Source organism: Globicephala melas, chromosome 1, assembly GCF_963455315.2.
Source record: "Globicephala melas chromosome 1, mGloMel1.2, whole genome shotgun sequence".
In the NCBI taxonomy this organism is placed as follows: Eukaryota; Metazoa; Chordata; class Mammalia; order Artiodactyla; family Delphinidae; genus Globicephala; species Globicephala melas.
Window position 1 is genome coordinate 57720207 of NC_083314.1, and position 21193 is coordinate 57741399.

Genomic DNA, 21193 nt, shown 5'->3' on the forward strand with positions numbered 1-21193 from the left:
CCTCTAAGTCTCTGGATCTTGAGAGTTTATTATGTACTACTATATGATTGATTTGTACTACTACATGATGGTTCAGTCAGTTGTTTAAACACAATGACTGAGTTGTTGGGGGTGGGTTTAAGATAATCACTTTGTGGTACTATGGACAATCTAATGGAGATTATTTTATAAATCTTTAAAATAGCTGTGCCATAATAATCAAAACACCACCTGCATTTAAATCTTCAAGACATTCAAGATTCCAAACAATTGTAATATAAGGTACTACAACCAATAAATATTAGCTAAGATCCTTAAAAAGTGCGTTAAGCCTCGGGAAATAAGGCTTTTTTTCAGTTTAATTTTAATTTTTAATTTTTTGGCCACGCCAGACGGCTTGTGGGATCCTAGTTCCCCAACCAGGGATCAAACCCGTGCTCCCTGCAATGGAAGTGCAGAGTCCCAACCACTGGACCACCAGGGAATTCCCCAGTTTAATTTTTAAAAAGACAAAAGTTCTATGCATAAAATGGAGCCCCCAGACTAATGAATTAGAAAGGGACATTTCAAAAGGTCCTAAAATTTTTTCCCATGTAGGACGTTTGTTTTTAACACTACGTTAAGCTCAGAATCACCACCAAACTTGGCACAAATAAGCAACACTGTGAAATCATTCCAAACTTATCACCTTTTATAATGCTCCCTGACCCAAACTGATCTTGTTTTCAAACATACTCTGGATACACTGCTAAAAATCAAATATAGACTATTTACTTAAACCCAAGACTGGGCGTCTTCCCTTCAGTAGTCCTCTGTGTACAAGTCACTATGTTAATTAGCCTTGCAGATTAGACAGAAACCATTAAAATGCTCATATGGATATTTTCAATGAGTTTTAAGGGTTCTGAGAATAATGATCTTCCCTTCCACATTCATATTTTATAAATTATATTTTTAGAAAAGAGTTGTTTGGCAGAAAGCATCATATACTTTCTGGAAAAGGTAACATACTCTACATTTTTCTAAAGTGAGAAAAGACAGCATGATTCAAGTATAATTAAACCTTACTGAAATGTTACTAATTCAATATTTGAGAATCCATGTAGTGACATCAGGAAGTAAATTGACAGAAAGTCTTTCTGCCCTTCCCAAGTTTTCTATTACTTGCTATAAGAGGTTAAATAAACCTTTCTCCAAAAGGTCAGGGGAAGAGGATTTGGCATATGAAGTGAAGCTTCATAACATAAGTTGGACAAATTACATTAATCAGCTCCAAAAGTGTTCTCTTATCACAAAGAGAAAATGTGTGTCTTCCTCCTTTCTCTCCTTTTTCCTTCAGCTGGACTACAAAAGTTGGATTAAATGATCCCTAATGCATCTCACCTAAAAGTCTATATACCTGATGCTAGAGAGAAAAACAGAAAACATGGGAAAGACATTGTAATAAAAGATAATTGAGATTTTTATTCTAAAATAATAGAGTTAAAGCTTTTTAAGAGATCTTTAAATATATCTGTAAAGGTTATTTTTTTAAAAGAAGCCTTTGTTTAATATAGAAGGCTATATTTAAAAAAGAGACCAGATGAATTTCCACCATACCTGCTCTCCAAAACAAGAGCCATACACGTAACTTCTAAAATGCTCTTCTTCTTCTTCCATGGGAGGTTACCTAACTTTTTTTTGGCTCACAATTTTTCACCTGTCAGTTAGTGAACTAGGCCAAATACTGGACTTTACTGGTTTTTAACAGTCTTGAATTATAACATGGTTGCTTTGGGATACTAGAGCTAAATTTACATAACTTACTGTCATCTTTTAACACATTTTTGAACGGAGACATATTACGGCCACAGGCGTTAGTTTCTGCAAAAATCCCCTGGTCCATAATGTGTTAATAGAGCATTTAAGGCTATATGAAGATATACATTATAGCTCAATCTTCACAAGAGGAATGAAGTTGTTAACGTTCAGTATAATTTAAATTCAAAAAGAAACACATAAATCTTTGGTAATAATCTAATTGTCTTTTTAAGTGAATGACCTTTCACTGCATTATAAAAAGGTGTCATTTAAGAACAAAATTACCAACCAAATAAATGCCGAATCTGTAGAATGTGAAAGCTAAGAACAAAAATTCTTACCAAACCAGGTTAATAGGATTAGTACTTATGAAACCAAGCCTCAGCATCACAAGCCTGTATATTAAACATAAAGCTGATGACTTTCAGGGGAAAAGCAACAACTCAGCTTTGACTATTTCCCCTAATTATATTACAGTGCTCCTAAATACAAAGTTACTATCAACTTTTTCCCTAAGAAGAGTTAAATATTGGTTATAAAGTGTGTATTAGATAACAATAGCCAGGTTCCTATTCAAACTTGCCACATCTCAGGTTGATTACTTACATTATTAACCAAAGTATCCTCCATCTTTGCATTATTAGTAGCCACAGTGTTAGGCAGAGAGGAAGAAGGTGTAGTATAGTCTGTTACAGACTCCTGTGGAGTGGTAATAGAAAAAAATACGTTTTAAACTGAATTAAAGAGTCACTTTCTAATAACAGCCTAACAGTTGTAAAGTTGTTTGGAAGAAAGCAGGAGAGAAGAGCAGATCTTAAGACTCAAATCTTAAAGACCAAAAGTGGGATAAAACAAACATGGACCTACCACATTCCAACCACTGCTGGGGTCCTATACATTTAAAAAATATACTGTATAGTACTAGGAGGTTGTCAACAGTGTCAAATAGTTATTTCTATGGATTTCTAAAAGAACTCTGTGTGGTTCTTATACTCAATCTATAGCTTACTTTCAACTATTGATTTTTTATTTTCTTCAAAATAAAACATGGATAAACGAATGTCAAGATCTTAGTTGTCACAATTAATTAGGTTTTAGGATAAACTCCTTGTTCATCATCATGAATCTCTTCTTTAAACATGGCAGAGTTAGATCACACAAGCTTTTCACTTCTATGCACTGAGTAGTATGGCAATTAAAAAGAGAAAAATATTCAAGTAATATGAAAGATTCCATCTACCTTTCTTCTCCATGAATACATGTTCCGGAGTAAACACCAAATGGCAGATATAAATTTGCTACTCCCACAAGTGTCAGTCCCCATAAAGTCACTCAGTGTATCTTGCCTTAATGACTATTTCTAAAGATATGCATCTTTCATTCAATGTAGTTCCTAAATGCAAGTCAACCATTCCTCTGGTGCTCAACCAATGAAACATGATCTGTTCCAACCCTGAAAGAAAACTGGCTATACTGGAGTTACTAAAAGTTTATCTTTTAGTTTATCTTTCCTGACTTCAGAATCTCACTAGTGTGCAAGATAAGGAGGGGTCCACTGTAACTCCATTAACAAAATAAAAAGTAATATAGAGCAATTCTTTCAAAGTCTATAAACACGCTGAAAAGCATTCTAATCTTCGGTAAATATTTTTTCACTTTGAACTACTCAATAGTCCAGAATTAAGTTGCCATAGAAAAATAATTTACTGTAAGGAATTTCTTTAGATCACATATGCACACCATGAAATAAAATCTTCTCTGTAAGAAATAATAACCCTTATAAGCTATAGAATTATATGCCTCAAGAAAAAAAAAAAAAGTATTTTGTTGTTGCTTTCCCCATTCATTTTAGACGTGATTTGCATCAACTGAACTGGTAATCATTGCACATTGCTTACCTTCACGTTAGTGCCATATTCTGGGGACGATACTGAGATCATTGTTCCTATTTCAGTAGACATTTCTGAAACTGCTTTGGTTTCCTTTGTTGCCACAGGATCTGTACTTCTGACTGTAGCAGGGCTTGATTTCTCTTGTCCTTCTGGCTCCACCTGTTGGGCATCTTTTACTTTTCTATTTTTTAATGAACGTTCCTTTCCAATAGGACCAGGTTTATGTTCTTTGTTTTCTACTGGACTCAAATCTGGAAGCTAAATTCAATGTTTATGACAAAAACACATCATGATCAAAGACATTCATTGAAAACTAATCCAATTTTGAAACTTATTTATTCTCCTTAAGTGTTAGTGGCTTTCATACAATTATATCTGGAACATGAACTATATTTACCTTCTGGGCTTTGATAGGGCCTGCCCGTGGCTGCTTCTGCCGTTGTTCTTTAGGTTCAGATATTTTGTCAGTAGTTTTTTCCGAAAGCACAGGAACAATTTCATTTTCACCCCCGTTTGAAGCTGGAGCACCAAACTGAATTGTGTCAATTCCAATTTCAACTCCACTTTCTTGACTATTCTTTGTTCCCTAGTAAGAGAACATTTAAAAACTTGCTTCAGATGTGAGAGAGTGGCATGGACATATATACACTACCAAATGTAAAACAGCTAGCTAGTAGTGGGAAGCAGCCACATAGCACAGGGAGATCAGCTCTGTGCTTTGTTACCATCTAGAGGGGTGGGATAGGGAGGGTGGGAGGGAGAAGCAAGCGGGAGAAGGTATGGAGATATATGTTTATGTATAGCTGATTCACTTTGTTATACAGCAGAAACTAACACACCATTGTAAAGCAATTATACTCCAATAAAGATATTAAAAAAAAACCCTCTGGTTTTATAATGATAAAAACTTTAAAAAAAATACTTGCTTCAAAGCAGAATTCAAATTTGAATGATTTATGTAATAGCACACATTTTAAAAGTACAATAGAAGGTCTGAAGCAATCTACATCCAGCTGAGATTAACTGACCTTGGTTTATGTTTTAGGAGAACACTCCCTTAACCCTACTGATTTGTATTAGAAAACAACAGATAAAATAAAAACTAGGACAAGACTTAAGTTTTAAAGTCCTGGCTTTAAGTGCCCTGGGTTGAAGGGCAAATCACAGCCTCAAGTTAAAACAAATGTAAAACATCACTTAAAACAAATGTAAAACAAATACAGAAAGGCACCACCAGCAAGAGATAAAGGAATGAATTAATGGAGCAGAAAAAAGATAGGAATTCCAGTGTCACCCACTTCTGCTTTGAAAATAAAATGAATTAATATACATGAAAGTACTTCGTGATTGGTAATGGCGTGCACACACATCAGAAATTCATTCATCAATTAAACTGCTACTTTATGTAATACCTTCTTTGTGCTAGGCGCTGATCCAGGCAGACACTACCTATCTAACTTGCATTATAATGGATGAAGAAAATAAACAACTAAAAAGTTAGATAAGGGATATGCAAAAATTAAAATATGGTTAAACCACTTAGAAAAAGGCCCTAGGAGGTCATACTGAAACTGAATCTAAACTATAGGATTAGTGGAAGGTGTTTCTGGCAGAGCAAACATCTAGTGTAAAGGTCAGGAATTAAAAAAAAAACCAAAAAAAAAACCTAGTGAGGCTGGAACACAGCAGGTATTAGGAACAGTGGCAGAAGATGGACAAGCAGAAGGTTAGATGACATGCGGTTCTGTAAGCCTGAGGATGTTTATAACAATGTCCCCCAGTGGACATTCAAAACCACAGATAGTACTCAACAGTGCACATACTGTGTTTTTTTCCCTATACATACACACTGATGATAAAGTTTAATTTACAAATTAAGCACAGTAAGAGAACAGCCAAATTGCCAGTCACACTATTTTTGCGCTTTGGGGTCACTATTAAGTTACGTAAGGGTTATGTGAACACAAACACACCAAAACGACCAACTTGATAACCAAGATGGCTACTAAATGACTAATGGGTGGGTGGGAACACTGGATTTCATGACGCTATTATTCAGAAGGGTGTGCACAATTTAAAACTTATGAACTGTTTTTTCCTGGAATTTTCCATTTAATATTTTCAGGCTGTGGTTGACTGCAGTTAACTGAAACCACAAAAACTGTACTTAACCTTTTCATGGAAGAACAAACAAAAAGACAAAACTAGGGACAAAGTTAAACTTCAGGCCTTGGTCTTATAATCATATCACTATTTCATATCATTTTTGGTACCCCTAAATTAAGTGTGGCAATTACTGTGTAAGGTTATTGTTATATTTATCAGTATAACAATGTCAACAGTAGGAATAAGGCATGTCACTCAGATCTATTTTTAATATCTGAACATTCACTTTCAACTACAAACAGTACTGATATAACTTAGAATAAACATCTCTGTTTTAGTCAATGTTGAAATTTTCTAGTCAGTTCAATATAAATGTACAATTAATCTTAGAAGAGAGAATGGTGCAGTACTTAATAACTGAAAGCTCTTGATTTTATGTACAAGACAATTAAGAACTTATAAATAGTTAAATGAATAGGAATATAGTTAATGGGACTAGTTAAAATAGTTAATGGGACTTAGAGAACGTTAGACAATATTATATTCTTTGAAACAAAAAATGTCTATAAAATATAGATAAGACAAGGAGAGATGATAAAATCATTCTATCCAGAAAATATAAAGAATATAAAGAGGATGAAGAAAAATATGCATGAGAAAAATGAGATACCAACAAAATATCCTGGTGCTCCAAGAGGCTGAAGAAGAATGTAAGCATCCTTCTAGTATTATCAACTTGTAGTGGAATGTCTACAACAAAAATCTTGCAGCTGAGAGATTATGGTCCCTGTACTTTAATGTCAACTTAAAAACCTGGACCAAACATTTTAATAAAATTATTAAACCAGTACACTCATCCAAAACAAAGAAAAGAAACTTTCTACTCCATCCTTCTCATTAGTAATGAAAAATCAACTTTCTATACAAGAAATGTTCTAATTAATCATAATGTCAAAACAAATAGGCAGAGGAAAAACGATTAAACTGGGCATCTCAGATACAGAATCCAGTGATTCTTAATTCTATTTTTACAAAGAGTTCTCTGTAGATCTTAAAAAAATCAAAACAGATGATGAGGCCTACTCCAGACCTAAGTCAGAAAGCTGAACAGGGGGTAGGGAACAACAGGAAGACTTCCCTGAAAGGAAAAAAGAAGAAAAACAAAATCTCTTAACTGTATCTTCCTTGACATTTCTCTGCTCCCCTTTTATGGCAAAACTACTCTAGGTTCTCTACACAGTCAGCCTTGCCTCAGCATCCATGGGCTCCACCGCCCCTGGATTAAAAAAACCAAAAAAACACCCGAGATAGTTCCAAAAAGTGAAACTTGAATTTGCTGCACACCGCCAACTATTTATATAGCGTTTACATCGTATTAGGTATTACAAGTAATCTAGAGATAAATATATGCAAATACCGTGCCATTTTATACAAGAGACTTGAGCATCATTCGACTCTGGTATCCGTGGGGGATCTTAGAACCAATCCCGCTGCGATACTGAGGGACGACTGTACTCATCTTTTCTCCCATTTTCTCTTAAATTCACACTAACCAGGCTTTTGCACCAAGTGCTCCACCAACATTTTTTTTGTCAAAGTCACCAGTGACCTCCACATTGTTAATGCCAACTGTCAATTCTCAGGGTCTGTCTTACTTGACTTTCCAGCAGCATTTGACACACTTGATTTATCCCTCTTTAAACTCATCTTTCATTTGGATTCCAGGACACTTTTCTCATCACTTAGCTTCTCCATCTCCCGCAACTCCCTGAGTTGGGACTCGGTTTTTGTTTCTCTTCTCTTTTTCTAACTACTTTTATAACTCATTCTCCCTTCGTGACCTCAACCAACGTCATCACTTAAGCACCATCTAATGACTTACAAATTTATGTAGTCAAACTAGACTATCTTCTCTGAACTACAAATTCTTTTTTTTTTTTTTTGTGGTACGCGGGCCTCTCACTGCTGTGGCCTCTCCCGCCGCAGAGCACAGGCTCTGGACATGCAGGCCCAGCGGCCATGGCCCACGGGCCTAGCCGCTCCGTGGCATGTGGGATCCTCCCAGACCGGGGCACAAACCAGTGTCCGCCGCATCGGCAGGCGGACTCCCAACCACTGTGCCACCATGGAAGCCCTACAAATTCTTATATTCAACTACCTACTTGACATTTCCACTTAGATGTGTAATAAACATCTTAAATCTAACAAGTTCAAAACTGAATTCCCTGATCTTCTTCCCCAATGATGATTCATTTTACAGCTTCCCAATCTCAACTGATGGGAACTCTATCCCTTTTGTTGCTCAAGTGAAAAGCTTTGGAGATAACTGACTCCCTTTTCTCACATATCACATTTAATTCATCAGTAAATTTATGAGCTCTATCTTCAAATACCCAGAAACCAACCATTTCTGATCACTTTTAATGTCACTTCCCTGGTTTAAGCTACCATCATTTGATTATTGCAACAGCATCTTACCATCTATTCTTTGCTCCCACAGACTGTTCTTAACAGACTACTTAGAATAGTCTTTTAAAAAGTCAGATGCTGTCACTCTTTTTCTCAAAACTATCTACTGTCTTCCTACCATGCCCGAAGTCCCTACCGGATCCTCCACCTATTATCTTTCCAACCTCATCTGTTCTCTTTTCATCCCTACTTCAATCCAGCCATATGGACCTCTTCAAACACACCAGGCATGCTCCTGTGTTAGGGTTTTGTATTTACTATTCTCTGAACCAGGAATTCACTTTTCCTCAGACAACTGAATAGCATGCTCTCTTACCTCCTTCAAGTCTTTAATTCAAGTGTCACCTAAGTAGCCTTTTCTGGCCACCCTATTTTAAGCTGTCTCCACACCGCCTGGGAAATTCCTTATACACCTTCCTTGCTTTTGCTTTTCTCCTCAGCACTGATCACCATTTAACATTCTATGTGTTATTTATTGTTGGTTCTCCCCAACTACAATGGAAGCCCCATGAGCACAGGGTTTTTATTCTGTTTTCACACCACCACCCACTTTTTCTAAGGCCACAGGTTAGGACAGTGCCTGATACCATCACAAGTGCTCAATAAATGTTTGTTCAATGAATGAAGAATTGCTGGCCTAAATAGTCAATTACCAATACTGCGTGTTTGAGAAATTACGTTAGAACAACCTCCCGGAAACTCTGCTTCTAGGTAATTATACTGATTATTCAAACGTGCATATCATTAAAAACATAGAACAGTCCAGAAAATAGTAATTGCACTTATACTCTCTGTGTCACAAAGCTAGAACTTTTAAAATGTTAACCTTAATATGTCTAAAGGTGAGAAGCAGCTTATAACTGTTGAGATTCAGTAGCATTAACATCACTTGGGAACTTATAAGAAATGTACTCAGGCCTTAGCCCAGAACTAATGAATCAGAAACTCTGGGCATGGGTCCCAGCAATCTACTTTAATAAGCTCTCCAGGTGATTCTGATGCATGCCAAAGTTTGAAAAACTGTTTTAAGGAAACTCTGCCACACTAACCCCACAAAAGCCATTATTAAGTCTGTTCCTACCTCTGATGAAGTAGCTGATCCAAATGATGTTAGGGGCTTATTCCATGCACTGACTGAAGGTGGCTGCGGTGGACTAATGGGACCTACTGAGAAGGAGAAGCCACAGGAAATATGACCATTAAAATTTAGAGGCTAATAATCTTTAATTCATTTAACCCTTTCTTTTAATGGTAGCTAGATAATAAAACAATGACTTTTCACATGGTATATAATACTTAAAGAGATTCTTGCATACCAAAATAAATATAATCTCCTCCAAAACACTGTACCATTGTTTTATCAACACAAAGTTGTGTCCATAAAATATGGCTGTTAAAAATATAACACACTTGTCTTAGAAACAAAGGTGTTAAGAAAGGAAGCTAAGAAAAGATTACTGTTACTGCTTCCTACTGACAAAAAAGAAATGCCTAGGAAAAAACATACTGAGTATATAAATAAAATTGAAAACAAACCCCCAATTCCCATGCCATATCCCACCCCTCACTTCCTGTTGCACACTTACATTTCTTAGAGATGTCATTCAACACAGCTGGTGGGGCCACCTTGTTATCCCATAATTCAGTTGTAAGAGTGCCATGTGACTGTGGGGTCTGGATGGGTTTTCCTGTGGCTACATAATCTGTGCCATTAGGTGTCTGAGCTGAAGGCAGTCTAATTGAAGGAGGTGGCTGTTTTGAAGACTGTGTTGTAGTCTGTAGTGGACTCTGGACTGGTTTGTGAGTCTGTCCCTGAGTCTGGGCTGGGGCAGTAGGGGCTGGGACTGAGACTTGGACTAGGGCAGGGGTTGGGGCTGGGATTGAGGCAGGGACAGTCGGGGCTGAGGTGGGGGCAGCTGGGGCTGAGGTGGCTGGAGGTGGAGCTGAAGCTGGTGATAGAGCTGAAGCAAGGATAGGAATTGAGGCTGAGGCAAGGATGGGGACAGAGGCTGGGGTGGAAGCAGAGGCAAGGATTGGGGTTGGAGCTGGAGCTGGAGAAGAGGCTGTGGCTGTAGTTGAGGTGGAGGCTGGAACTGGAGCTGAGGCTGAGGCTAAGGTTGGGAGTGGAGCTGAGGTGGAGGTAAAGACTGGGACTGCAGATGGGGCTGGAACTGGAGCCGAGGGTGATGCTAAAACTGGAGCTGGGGTTGAGGCTGGAACTGGAGCTGAGGTTGTGGCTGAACCTGGAGCTGAGGCTGAACCTGGACCTGGAGCTGAGGCTAGAGCCAAAGCTGGAAGCTGTGCTTGCTGGGTTCCCGTAGCCTGTTTTTTGGCAAATCTTGGCGGGAGCTTAGAAGTCTGACTCCTTCCTTTTTCATTTGCATTCTTTTTATTCCAGACCTTAAAAAATTTGCAGGAATCATTTGTGTCAGTAACACAGCTGAAAGTAATAGTTCATACACAGACATTCCAACAAAGCTATCTACTGCTAATTTAGCTCCTTTACTTTACAAAATAGCTACTTGATAGAATAAAAACATCAAGGTTGCCAATGAGATTTTAAATTACAAGATGCTATAGGGGAAAAAAGACAAATATGTATTATATATTCTTGACATACAGGTCCACAATCTCTTTTCCACTATTCTGAAGTTAAAGAAATTAAGGAAATTCGCACTAAATTCATTTGGCAGCAAAATCTGACCCCACCTGACAAAAAATTACTGACTTCACTCAACTCATGTTTGCCACAGAAGCATTAATCCTGGGAGTGTTGCTAGGTATTATGCTATATAAAATACGCACCAATGTATCTTCCTAAACAATAAACAAATAAATGACTTCTGAAAATATCTAGTCCCAAGAATTATATCCAATTAAACTCAGTATTACCAACCACATAGGATTTTTACAGTGTTTCCTGCTTTTAAGCCTCTCACCTGTTAGGGCTCTTTATCGGTATGACCTATGTGCTCTATTTATTTTTATCCTCTGTCAGCATTTAGTAAAATGGGTGTTGGGTTGATCTAAAGGAAATAATGTATCGTGATTCATACTATGTATTTCAAAGAACTAATTTAGATTACAACAGAAACTTGTATAGGTCAAGAATCTGCAAGTTATTAGAGATCATGGCAGCTGTATTCATTAAGTTTCCAAGATGATTTAAAATTAACCCTAACTCTGCAATGAAGTATGATGGGGCAAATAAGATATATTTTGAAATAAAGTAAAGATGGTCTTCTCTAAGGCAAATGGTGAGCTAGTGATTACATTCTACTTAAAATTTACCTCATTCTGGTTAAAAAGTTTAAAGTTGTGAAAAATCAGGTCATTCTCAAAACTTGAATAATAACTGCAGCCCTGACCTTATAGGTGGATAGAAACCTTGACCATTTCCTAGTATATTTTGGGCAACAATCTAAATAACTAGTAACAAATTGAAACGCTATACCTGAATGATTTGTTCTTCCTTCTTTCGGCGTTCTTCATCCTGTAAACGTTTCTGTTGTTTTTTGGATACAACTTCAGTAAAACCATCATCATTCAAATTTGACTGGGGGTCTTCAACTACTGTTACTTCAGGATGGTCATCAATTATAACAACACCTACAGATATACAAAAAGATTTAAAATGATATTTTTTTGCAACTGAAAAGATAAATAGAAATGTTTAGTCCAGTAGTGATTAAAAAATAAAAGATATGGCAAAGATCTAGTTCTCATAACTCATAGTATATAAGTCATTTCCCACACCATAAAATGGCCATTTAGCAGCAAAATTTGAAAAGATTTCATAGATATATGAAAAAATTTCATAAACAGGTTAAAAGTCCTGAGACTATCTACTTTGAATGATATATTATACATCCTTTTTTCTTAAGCAATATAGTGGTAGTGCCTTGTTTTTTAAAATAAAAATCAAGGGCTTCCCTGGTGGCACAGTGGTTAAGAATCCGCCTGCCAATGCAGGGGACACAGGTTCGAGACCTGGTTCGGGAAGATCCCACATGCCGTGGAGCAACAAAACCTGTGCTCCACAACTATTGAGCCTGCGCTCTAGAGCCCGTGAGCCACAGCTACTGAAGCCCGGGCGCCTAGAGCCCGTGCTCCGCAACAAGACAAACCACCGCAATGGGAAGCCCACGCACCACAACAAAGAGTAGCCCCCGCTCTCCGTAACTAGAGAAAGCCCGCATGCAGCAACGAAGACCCAACGCAACCAAAAATAAATAAATTTATAAAAAAAAAAAAAAAGAAAGAAAAATCAAAATTGTCTTATCGTAGTCAAATCACTTAAACTCTACCTCTCCCAGCCTCAAGATGTGTGCTGTGCTATTAAAGATCTACATAGTACTTTATCTCATTTGCATCTAACCATTCTAAGAGGTGGGTATTACTATTGTTTCCCCTTTTCAAAGGATGTATGTAATAAGCTCTGAGAGGCTGATGTGCTAACAACGCGGTGTTGAACAACTAAGCTGGTCTTATAATTCTTAATGCCTCTAGTTTACGTAGACTATTGTCTATAATGTGGAGCTGTTAAAAACCATGAAATACATGTTAAAGTTCCATGTGAATGTAAAGTGGCATAGATGAACATACATCATAATAACCCAGTGGAAGAATAATTCAAGATATACTTTCAACTCATTCTCTAACAATTATTCTGGCTATCTTGTTAAATTATTCTAGGGCTTCCCTGGTGGCGCAGTGGTTGAGAGTCCGCCTGCCGATGCGGGGGACACGGGTTCGTGCCCTGGTCCGGGAGGATCCCACATGCCGCGGAGCGGCTGGGCCCGTGAGCCATGGCCGCTGAGCCTGCGCGTCCGGAGCCTGTGCTCCGTGACGGGAGAGGCCAAAACGGTGAGAGGCCCCCCGTACAGCAAAAAAAAAAAAAAAAAAAAAAAAAAATTCTATATTCCAGTGAGTATAAGAAATCTAGATCCATTAACTAATACTTAGAAGAAAAATAAAAATATTCCAGGTGATGTGATTTTGGGTTGTAGGCATAATGTTTGCACAATAAATATAAGAAAAGGGTGAGGCAATTCAAATAAATTATTTTAATTTTGCAAATATAAATATATAATATGTTCTGATCGGGAAACACGTAATAAAAATAGATACTCGCTTGGGAATGATACATATACAATTCAGAATGGTGATAACTTGCGGGGCCTGGCAAGGAGGCCAGGAGTGGATCCATGGAGTGGATCATAGAGAATCTACTGGCAAACAGTTCCTTTTAAATAGCTAAAAATTTGCATTTATAAAAACACTGACAGGGAAACAAAAAATAAATACTAAGACTGGCTTTCACTCTTTATAAACCTATTACTGTTACTGTTTTTCTAATAAAAGTTTAATTTCAAAGGAAAAAGCCAATTGATTCTGATTTATCTATGACGCTTCTACTTGTGTTCTAAATCCTTTAAGAAATTAACTGTGTATAACACAACACTGTAAAGCAATTATACTCCAATAAAGATGTCAAAAGAAAAAAAAAGAAATTAACTGTGTAAAATGGAGCATATGCTCATCTCAATGCAAGGTTTTAGTCCAACATTTCTAAGGATGTCATGCACTCCAGTATTTCAGACTTGTGAAGAGACCTCTTCATAATTCTAAATTCATCTCGGTTTTTCACTTAAACTAAAAAGTGTGTGTGTTTAAAGCTCATCTTCATAGTCATGTCATCACTCATTATTATTATTTTTTTTTGCGGTACGCGGGCCTCTCATTTGTGGCCTCTCCCGCTGTGGGGCACAGGCTCCAGACGTGCAGGCTCAGCAGCCATGGCTCACGGGCCTAGCCGCTCCGCGGCATGTGGGATTCTCCTGGACCAGGGCACGAATCCGTGTCCCCTGCATCGGCAGGCGGACTCCCAACCACTGCGCCACCAGGGAAGCCCCATCACTCATTATTTTAATTTTCTTGCCTAAGGGCTCCGTTAGAAACCTTTTGAATAGTTCACTCAATTACATGAAGCATTTACGGACATGTGAACAATACTTTGTTCTCAACACCCTGTTCTTGCCTGGTGCTTTGCAACGTTTTGGGCTAATGGGACATTATTAGGAAGACCATTTTTAGGAAATTATAGAACATTTTTAGGAAAAGAACCTAAAGATGACTCTTAAAATTAACTTCAACAAGTTAAAACTAATAGCTCAATTTCCATTATCAATTCAGAAATAATTTGACTTCTTACCTTTTTATATTGTGTTAATCCAATAATATAATACTTTGCAAAATTTCTACTCCAGAAGTTGTTTGGAAAAAGAGAAACTAGTAAACAAATATTTGAGAAGTCTGCCATGTTCTGTGGACTTTTGTAATCTTCACTTGTCATTTTCCAAATGTAGTGTTTAGATGGATGTTAATCTCTTCTCATGGACCACAATAAGATTAGCATCCAAGCTTCCTATGGATTTACTTTAATCACTCTCTCTAAATCAGAACTTTCCAACTTTAGCAGTATTAACATTTTGCGCTAGCTGTCCTGTGCAGGGTAGGATGTTTAGCAGCATTCCTGGCCTATACCCACTAAGATGTCAGCAGCATCCGGCCACCAGTTTTGACACAAAAAATATCTCCAGAGATTGCCAAATGCAGAACCATCCCTGTTAAGAACCACAGTTCTAAAAATTCTTAAAACGCGCAATTAAGATAAGTTTATTTCTTTCCCATGTGAATCCTAAAATGGTAGTCTAGAATTAGCTCTCAAAAGTTTGCGTGCATTGGAATCACCTGGAGAACTTGTTAAAACACAGATTGCTTCACACTCCAAGAGTTTCTAATACAGCAGGTCTGGGGTAGGGCCCAAGATTCTGTATTTCTCACAAATTTCCAAGTGATGTTGATGGTCTGAGGACCACGCTTTGAGAACCGCTGGTCTAGAAATAATAATGCCAAAGTCCTGGGCCCAAATCAAATTTAGTATGTATAAATAAGTATTAACTAGATGAAAGAAAACTCTCATCTACATCTCTAATACTGATATAACAAAAGTACCTAACCCAAGTTTCCCATTACTACTATCTGGTCTTAACTTAGTAAATCTCTCAATCTTATTCAGTATTTCCAGCTTAAGTCTCATCTGAATGAATGGCAAATAGCACATTTTTACATGTATCAATATAAGTGTCTACTCATAGAGATTCCTTGTTAACTTCTTCATCAAATATCTCCTTCTTGCTGTGTTGTCCTTCATATTTGATATCCTATCACTCTGTGGCTTTCTGAAAGCATTTATCCATAGCAACACTACCTCCCATCCTATTATTTATTCTCTATTTATCGTATCTTAGATGCCAATTTTATCAAGGTCATAACTCACTGAGGTTAATATTTCTTTCCTTTCAGACACAGAATATGTACAGATATAACTAAGCACCTTCACATTTGGTTTTCTGTGCTTCCCCACACCTGTCTAGCAAGGTAGCATGGTTAATTTCCTCTTTTTTTTTTTTTAAAGAAGAACAGTGAAACTCTGTGGATTATCTTTAACAAGAATTTTATCAAGCACTCAAGCCTATGCTAAAAGCTGGTGTTATTTCAGTTAAAGCTATATCGGTGATTCATAACCAGTCTCTATCTCTACCTTGAAGTCCAACTCTTTCTTTTTTGATGACTTCTTTATTTACAGTATCTATTTAAATGTAACAAATAGATAAACAGATAGATATATAAAAGGGACCTGAGACGCACTTGCATAGTTGTTGAGATCAAACTGTGATAGTGCATCCACTTTCTCTTTGGGTTTTTTAGGGCCTGGTTTGGGCTCTTCTCTTTTTTTCCCAGTAGAATCTTTGGAGTTCTTTTGTCCTGTACCATTAGGGGCTCCTTCCTGGTGGTGTGCAGAGCTGCCATTGACAGGATCAGCACCAGCTGTGCCTGCCGACTGGTCATCAAATGGCCTACAAAATAATAATTTGAGATTTTATTACTACCTCTACATATCCGAACAAAAGAAAAATGCTCTTAGTGGCAGTTTCTAAAGTTCAATCTAAGAAGAAATAACAGTGGGATAGAAGACCCTAACTCTAAAACCAACAAGCTTTAGTGACTTTGGTTGGGTACAACTTCACTAAGATGGAGCTTCCCAGTAAAGGAGATAAGACAAGCTCCTTAGGATTCTTTCCAGCAATTAAATTCTAGAATTCTAATTATCCTCTGAAGGTTCTTATCGTGTCTATTCTTACTGTGTCTATCATGTGATAAATGAGCTATCAACATTGTTTACAGCAGAAAATTTCTGTGATCCAAGCTAGTCCAAAGTATTCACTAGTGGATCTTCTCCACAAGAGGGCAGCATATGAAAATGTCTTTTTAAAGAATTCTATGCTTATACTACAAGTATGTTTTTTTTTTTAAAGTTCAATCAGATTTATATACATGTAAACATTTTAAAAACCAGTTTTAATATGGAAACGATTCACGTCACAAAACCAAAGGTATTTCTACAGGGTTTTTTTTTACCTAACAGATTCTTTTCTTGGGTTCATTTTATAAAAACTTCATGAAAATACACCATGAAAAATGGCCTTACCAATTCATTTCCAGCTCAGTCTATAGTATTACTCAAGATAAAAGCTTAACAAGAGGCTGACAAAAAGCATGACCTCAAACAGGTGAAGAATGAATTCATTTCTTCTAAATGGGACTCTTGCAAAACATTCATTTCACTACAGCCAGTAACTGCTATTTCTGCAGGTTCAAAGTTGTTATCATCTACATAGCACAAAAGTCTTGCTAAGTAGTTGAGATCTACAGTGCACACAAATCTGATCAATTTTTCCCTGAGTATTATTACTTGAAATTCTAATAGTTTGGTTACAGTCAACAACTATTGATACGTTGTTATTTTAACTTATATGTTATCCTATTCTTTTGACTTTTAAAGGGAGATTTAAATTCTGTGTTAAGCAGGTACTCAAACACAACTGGTAGTATTATTTCCCTGGAACTTCGTCTAAATTATCAGAAAGCAAAAATATTTTTGCTGACTGGTATAGTAACCTGAAATGCTAAGTGTCAGTAACTAACCAATGCAGATTAAGATACTTTGCCTGAATAAATTTCCTACCAGCTCAGGCTGCAAATCTGGGAATTGGTTTTAAAAAAAAAAAGAACAAACGGGCAGGCCATAATAATAGTTGCTTACTATATACCAGGTGTTACATTAAGTTTCACAAATATCATGTCACTAAATCTTCACACATTTTTATAAGTACTATTACTTTCTCCCCCTTTTACTGGTGAGGAAGCAGAGTTTATACCACTAGTAAATACCAGAGTCTAGATTTAAAACTAGGAATAACGCTACTTTATAATGTTTCCTAATACTAAACATAATAATAATAATTTACTATAACCAACATTTTAATATTTAAAAAAACAGACCAAGTTTAGCATAGCTGAGAAAAATTCTTTTAAAAACACCACCAATGACATGGTATTTATGTTACTGGTGGCCTTGGTGGTTGGGCAGGACTTTGCTTTCTAGGCCTCTCTCTAAGCTGGATCATTTATTGTAGGTTTGCAACTTGAGTGAGGAATATAATTTATCCTTAACTTTCAACATTCACTCTCTAGAAACCAGTACAGAGTGACTGTATATGGTTACAACATATTAATTTAAGTCCCAGAGGACACCTGTGAGCACCAGTTTTCCAAAGAGAAACCAAGAAAGAAAGGCAGGCTGCTCATCATCAGTAAGATGATTTACCAAATGGAAGACACTGTATAGGTCCTGCCCTAGGTGTGTAGATTTTCCCAAACCTACAAATTCCTAACAGGACTCTTTTGGGAAATGTAACGTAACAACAGGCAGACTCCTGAGACACACTAACCTCTTTCTCAAGCACCCTTACACTTTTAGAATAGAAAAAAATTCTAGGAGAAGAATGTCTTGGCCCTCTACAGACTAGTTCCTTTGCACAGTTCAACCAAGAAGTATACTTTTAGCTTCGCTAAAGGTACAAAACTAGGGAATTCCCTGGTGGTCCAGTGGTTAGGACTCTGTGCTTTCACTGCCAAGGGCCCAGGTTCAATCCCTGGTCAGGGAACTAAGATCCCACAAGCCGCATGGCGGCCAAAAAAAAAAAAAGAGAAGTTGCGTAAGTAATTATATCTAACACAAAATACTCACCCTCGTTTTCCACTTTTTGATGGTGGGCCATTTCTTCTTTCATTCCTAGGACCTGAGAAATTCCTTCCGGATTTGGGTGGACCATTGTTGCCACGCCGATTCTGGCGATCTATGCCAGGTCTCTGACTAGAAAAACTTCTCTTTGCTATTTCCCTTTTTGGAGGTAAAACATTCTCTCCAGCCTTCACAACCACTTGTGCATTCAAATCAGCATTTTTTTTTTCATCCCTTTCACGCCTCTCATTGAAATCACTGCTTTCAGAAGCTGTTTCCCATTCTTCATTTGCCTGATCTGAAGAGTTCTGATTAGATAAGTCTGGTGTCTTATTCCCAGAAACATCCCCAGCAGTATTAACTGGTTCTTGAACCACATTACTAACTGTGCCATTTGTGGGCACTGCCACCTCATTGGTTTTTGAAGCAGCCTCCCTCTCTCTTAGCCGTCTAAATCGGGGAGGTTTATCTTGCCTCGGTGGTCGGGTAGGACGCTGCCTTCGGGGCCTCTCTCTAGCTGGGTCAAATTTTCGCTCAAATTTTGGAGGCCGTTTATCTGCTGGCATAGGAATAAACTGCTCATGTCTTCTTGGTGGCTCTCCATCATCTGGTTTAGGAGCTTCTGCCTGCCTTGGGTTCCACTGATTGTCCCGATAAGCAGGTCTTCGTAAAGTGGAAGGGCGTGACGGGCGACCTCCAGGATCCCTTCCACCACGTCTGAATGTTCCCCCTCTGCCTCGCCTTGTAGGCTCTCCTTTAGGAAGGAAGCCTGGTTTAGATTTATCATCATCCCTTACAAAAGGTTTTTCTAGAGGTCTACTATCTATTCGGACATGATTTTCAGGCTTGAAAGAAGATGGAGGCTTTACAGGTTTTTTGTTTTCAGACCGTTCCTCTCTTTTGGGAAGTTTACCTTTGCTTAAACTATCCTTGTCACTTGCACTTTCATGAATTTCACTGTCCGTGTCAGTCTCTGAACCTCGCTGTCTTCTTCTTTTGGGAACTACTTCAAAATCAGAGCTCTCACTTCGTGTTTCACTTTCTTCTCGCTGTCTGAGGGGCCCTGGGGGCACATGCTCTGCTCGTGGCTTACTGTCTCTATACTGAGGATAGTCTCGAGTGTGTCCTCTACCACCCCGGCCACGCCCTCCATAAGAGCCTCTATAGCTTCGCCCCCTGGAGTAATATTCACCTCGGCCTCGACCTCTGTACCCTTGATCTGGAAACCAATCTCTATCTCTAGCTTCTTTCCAATAGGCCCTAGGGGGTAAAGCTGATTCTTTCTTAGTGGTTGGTCTTAAATCTGGTCGAGACCTCTCTGTAACAAGGTCTTTGCTGATGACTTTCTCAGGTTGCTTTTCTTCCTTGACTGTTGGTGCTGGGACAGTTTGCTGGTTTACAGTTTTAGCTGCAGGCTCTACCTCAACACTACTTACAGGTTCCAAAGGCTTCTCAGTATCCTGAGGTGGCTTTTGCACCAAAGTTGAAGGTGAAGTTTCTACTGAAGGAAATTTCTCTGGTTCTGGTTGAGGTGGCAGTGGAACCGACTGTGGCTGAAGCGGTGTTACAGGTGGTGGGGGTGGAGGAAGAGGCTCTTTCTTTTCTGTCTTTTCAGGTTTTGCCATTTTTTCGGTGACCTTTTCTCCCTTTTCTCCTTCTTTCTCCTTCCTTTGCTCTCGTTCTTCTTTCATATCTCTAAGTATAGGTTTTTTAATAGGACCTGATCTTCTCACAGGCCTATCATTACCTTCTTCTCTTCTGTTGGAGCTAGGCCTTGGGCCCCAACGAGTTTCCGATTTAGATTTATACAGTTTTTCAGGTTTTGGTCCTTCAGAAGATCGTATAAAGCCCTCTTTTTTTGGTTTTTCCTCTGACCTTTCTGCTGGTTCTTTTGAATCAATGCATCTGCTAGTTACTTTAGGAATGCTTGCAGATGGCTCATTTCTCTGCTCCTCTGATTTTTGAGTATGGTTAGATCCATGGGAAACACTTCTTTTCCGGGCAGGCTGACTTTCTCCAGCTGAAATTCGCTCTTCTTGAGTGGATACAGTCTTTTGATCAGGTACATCAAAACAAGCAGGCTGATTATTTGTGTCAGTATGATGAGGTCTAATGTCTTCCACTGATCTGCTTAAAAACTTCTGTACTTCTGTCTCACTTGATTCTCTGACAAAGTCTGCTTTTGGATGAGCCGCTAACTGACTATGTTCTACTGGATAAGCAGCAGTTATCTGTTCCTGATCCAATGGGGCTTCAGGCCTATGATAAGGAGAATTCAAAGAAATAACAGCCATCAAGGCAAAAATCTTTCTCACAGGTACATGTACAGCAAAATAACCCCTCTAATTTAAAAAGAAAAAAATGGATTCTAATCATAAAGAGCTTTATATGTCTCTATAAAAAGTTTAGTGCAACATTATTCATAATAGCCAACAGATAGAAACAACCTAAATGCCTACCGACAGATGAATGGCTTAAGAAAATGTGGTAAATGCATACAATAGAATGTTGTTTAGTATTAAAAAAAGAAAGAAAATCCTGCTACATGTTATGTCATGGATGAGGACATTACACTAAGTGAAATAAACCAGTCACAGAAGGACAAATGTTGCATGATTCCACTTATATATACTATATAATGTAATCAAACTCATCCACACAGAAGGCGATTGCCAGGGACTAAGAGGAAGGCGGAAATGAGTATGATTAAATGGGTAAAAAATTTCAGTTGTGCAAGATTAAAAAGTTCTAGAGATCTGTTGTACAACATTATGCTTATACTACACACTTAAAATTC

General features: G+C 37.9%; 1 protein-coding gene across 14 annotated transcripts in view; it reads right to left on the reverse strand.

The window, feature by feature from the left end:
- PRRC2C (proline rich coiled-coil 2C) overlaps positions 1–21193 on the reverse strand; it is a 98007-nt gene that overhangs the window by 20881 nt on the left and 55933 nt on the right. For 12 of the 14 annotated variants that reach the window (XM_030875493.3, XM_030875487.3, XM_030875484.3 and 9 more), the window contains 8 exons: positions 18403–20655; positions 15960–16168; positions 11701–11855; positions 9833–10646; positions 9328–9413; positions 4069–4257; positions 3678–3929; positions 2386–2478 (listed from right to left, as the gene is read on the reverse strand). In XM_030875493.3, the coding sequence (XP_030731353.1) occupies positions 2386–2478; positions 3678–3929; positions 4069–4257; positions 9328–9413; positions 9833–10646; positions 11701–11855; positions 15960–16168; positions 18403–20655 (4051 nt within the window). The remainder of the gene's footprint in view (positions 1–2385; positions 2479–3677; positions 3930–4068; positions 4258–9327; positions 9414–9832; positions 10647–11700; positions 11856–15959; positions 16169–18402; positions 20656–21193) is intronic. The other 2 variants (XM_030875483.3, XM_030875489.3) reach the window with 2 other exon arrangements.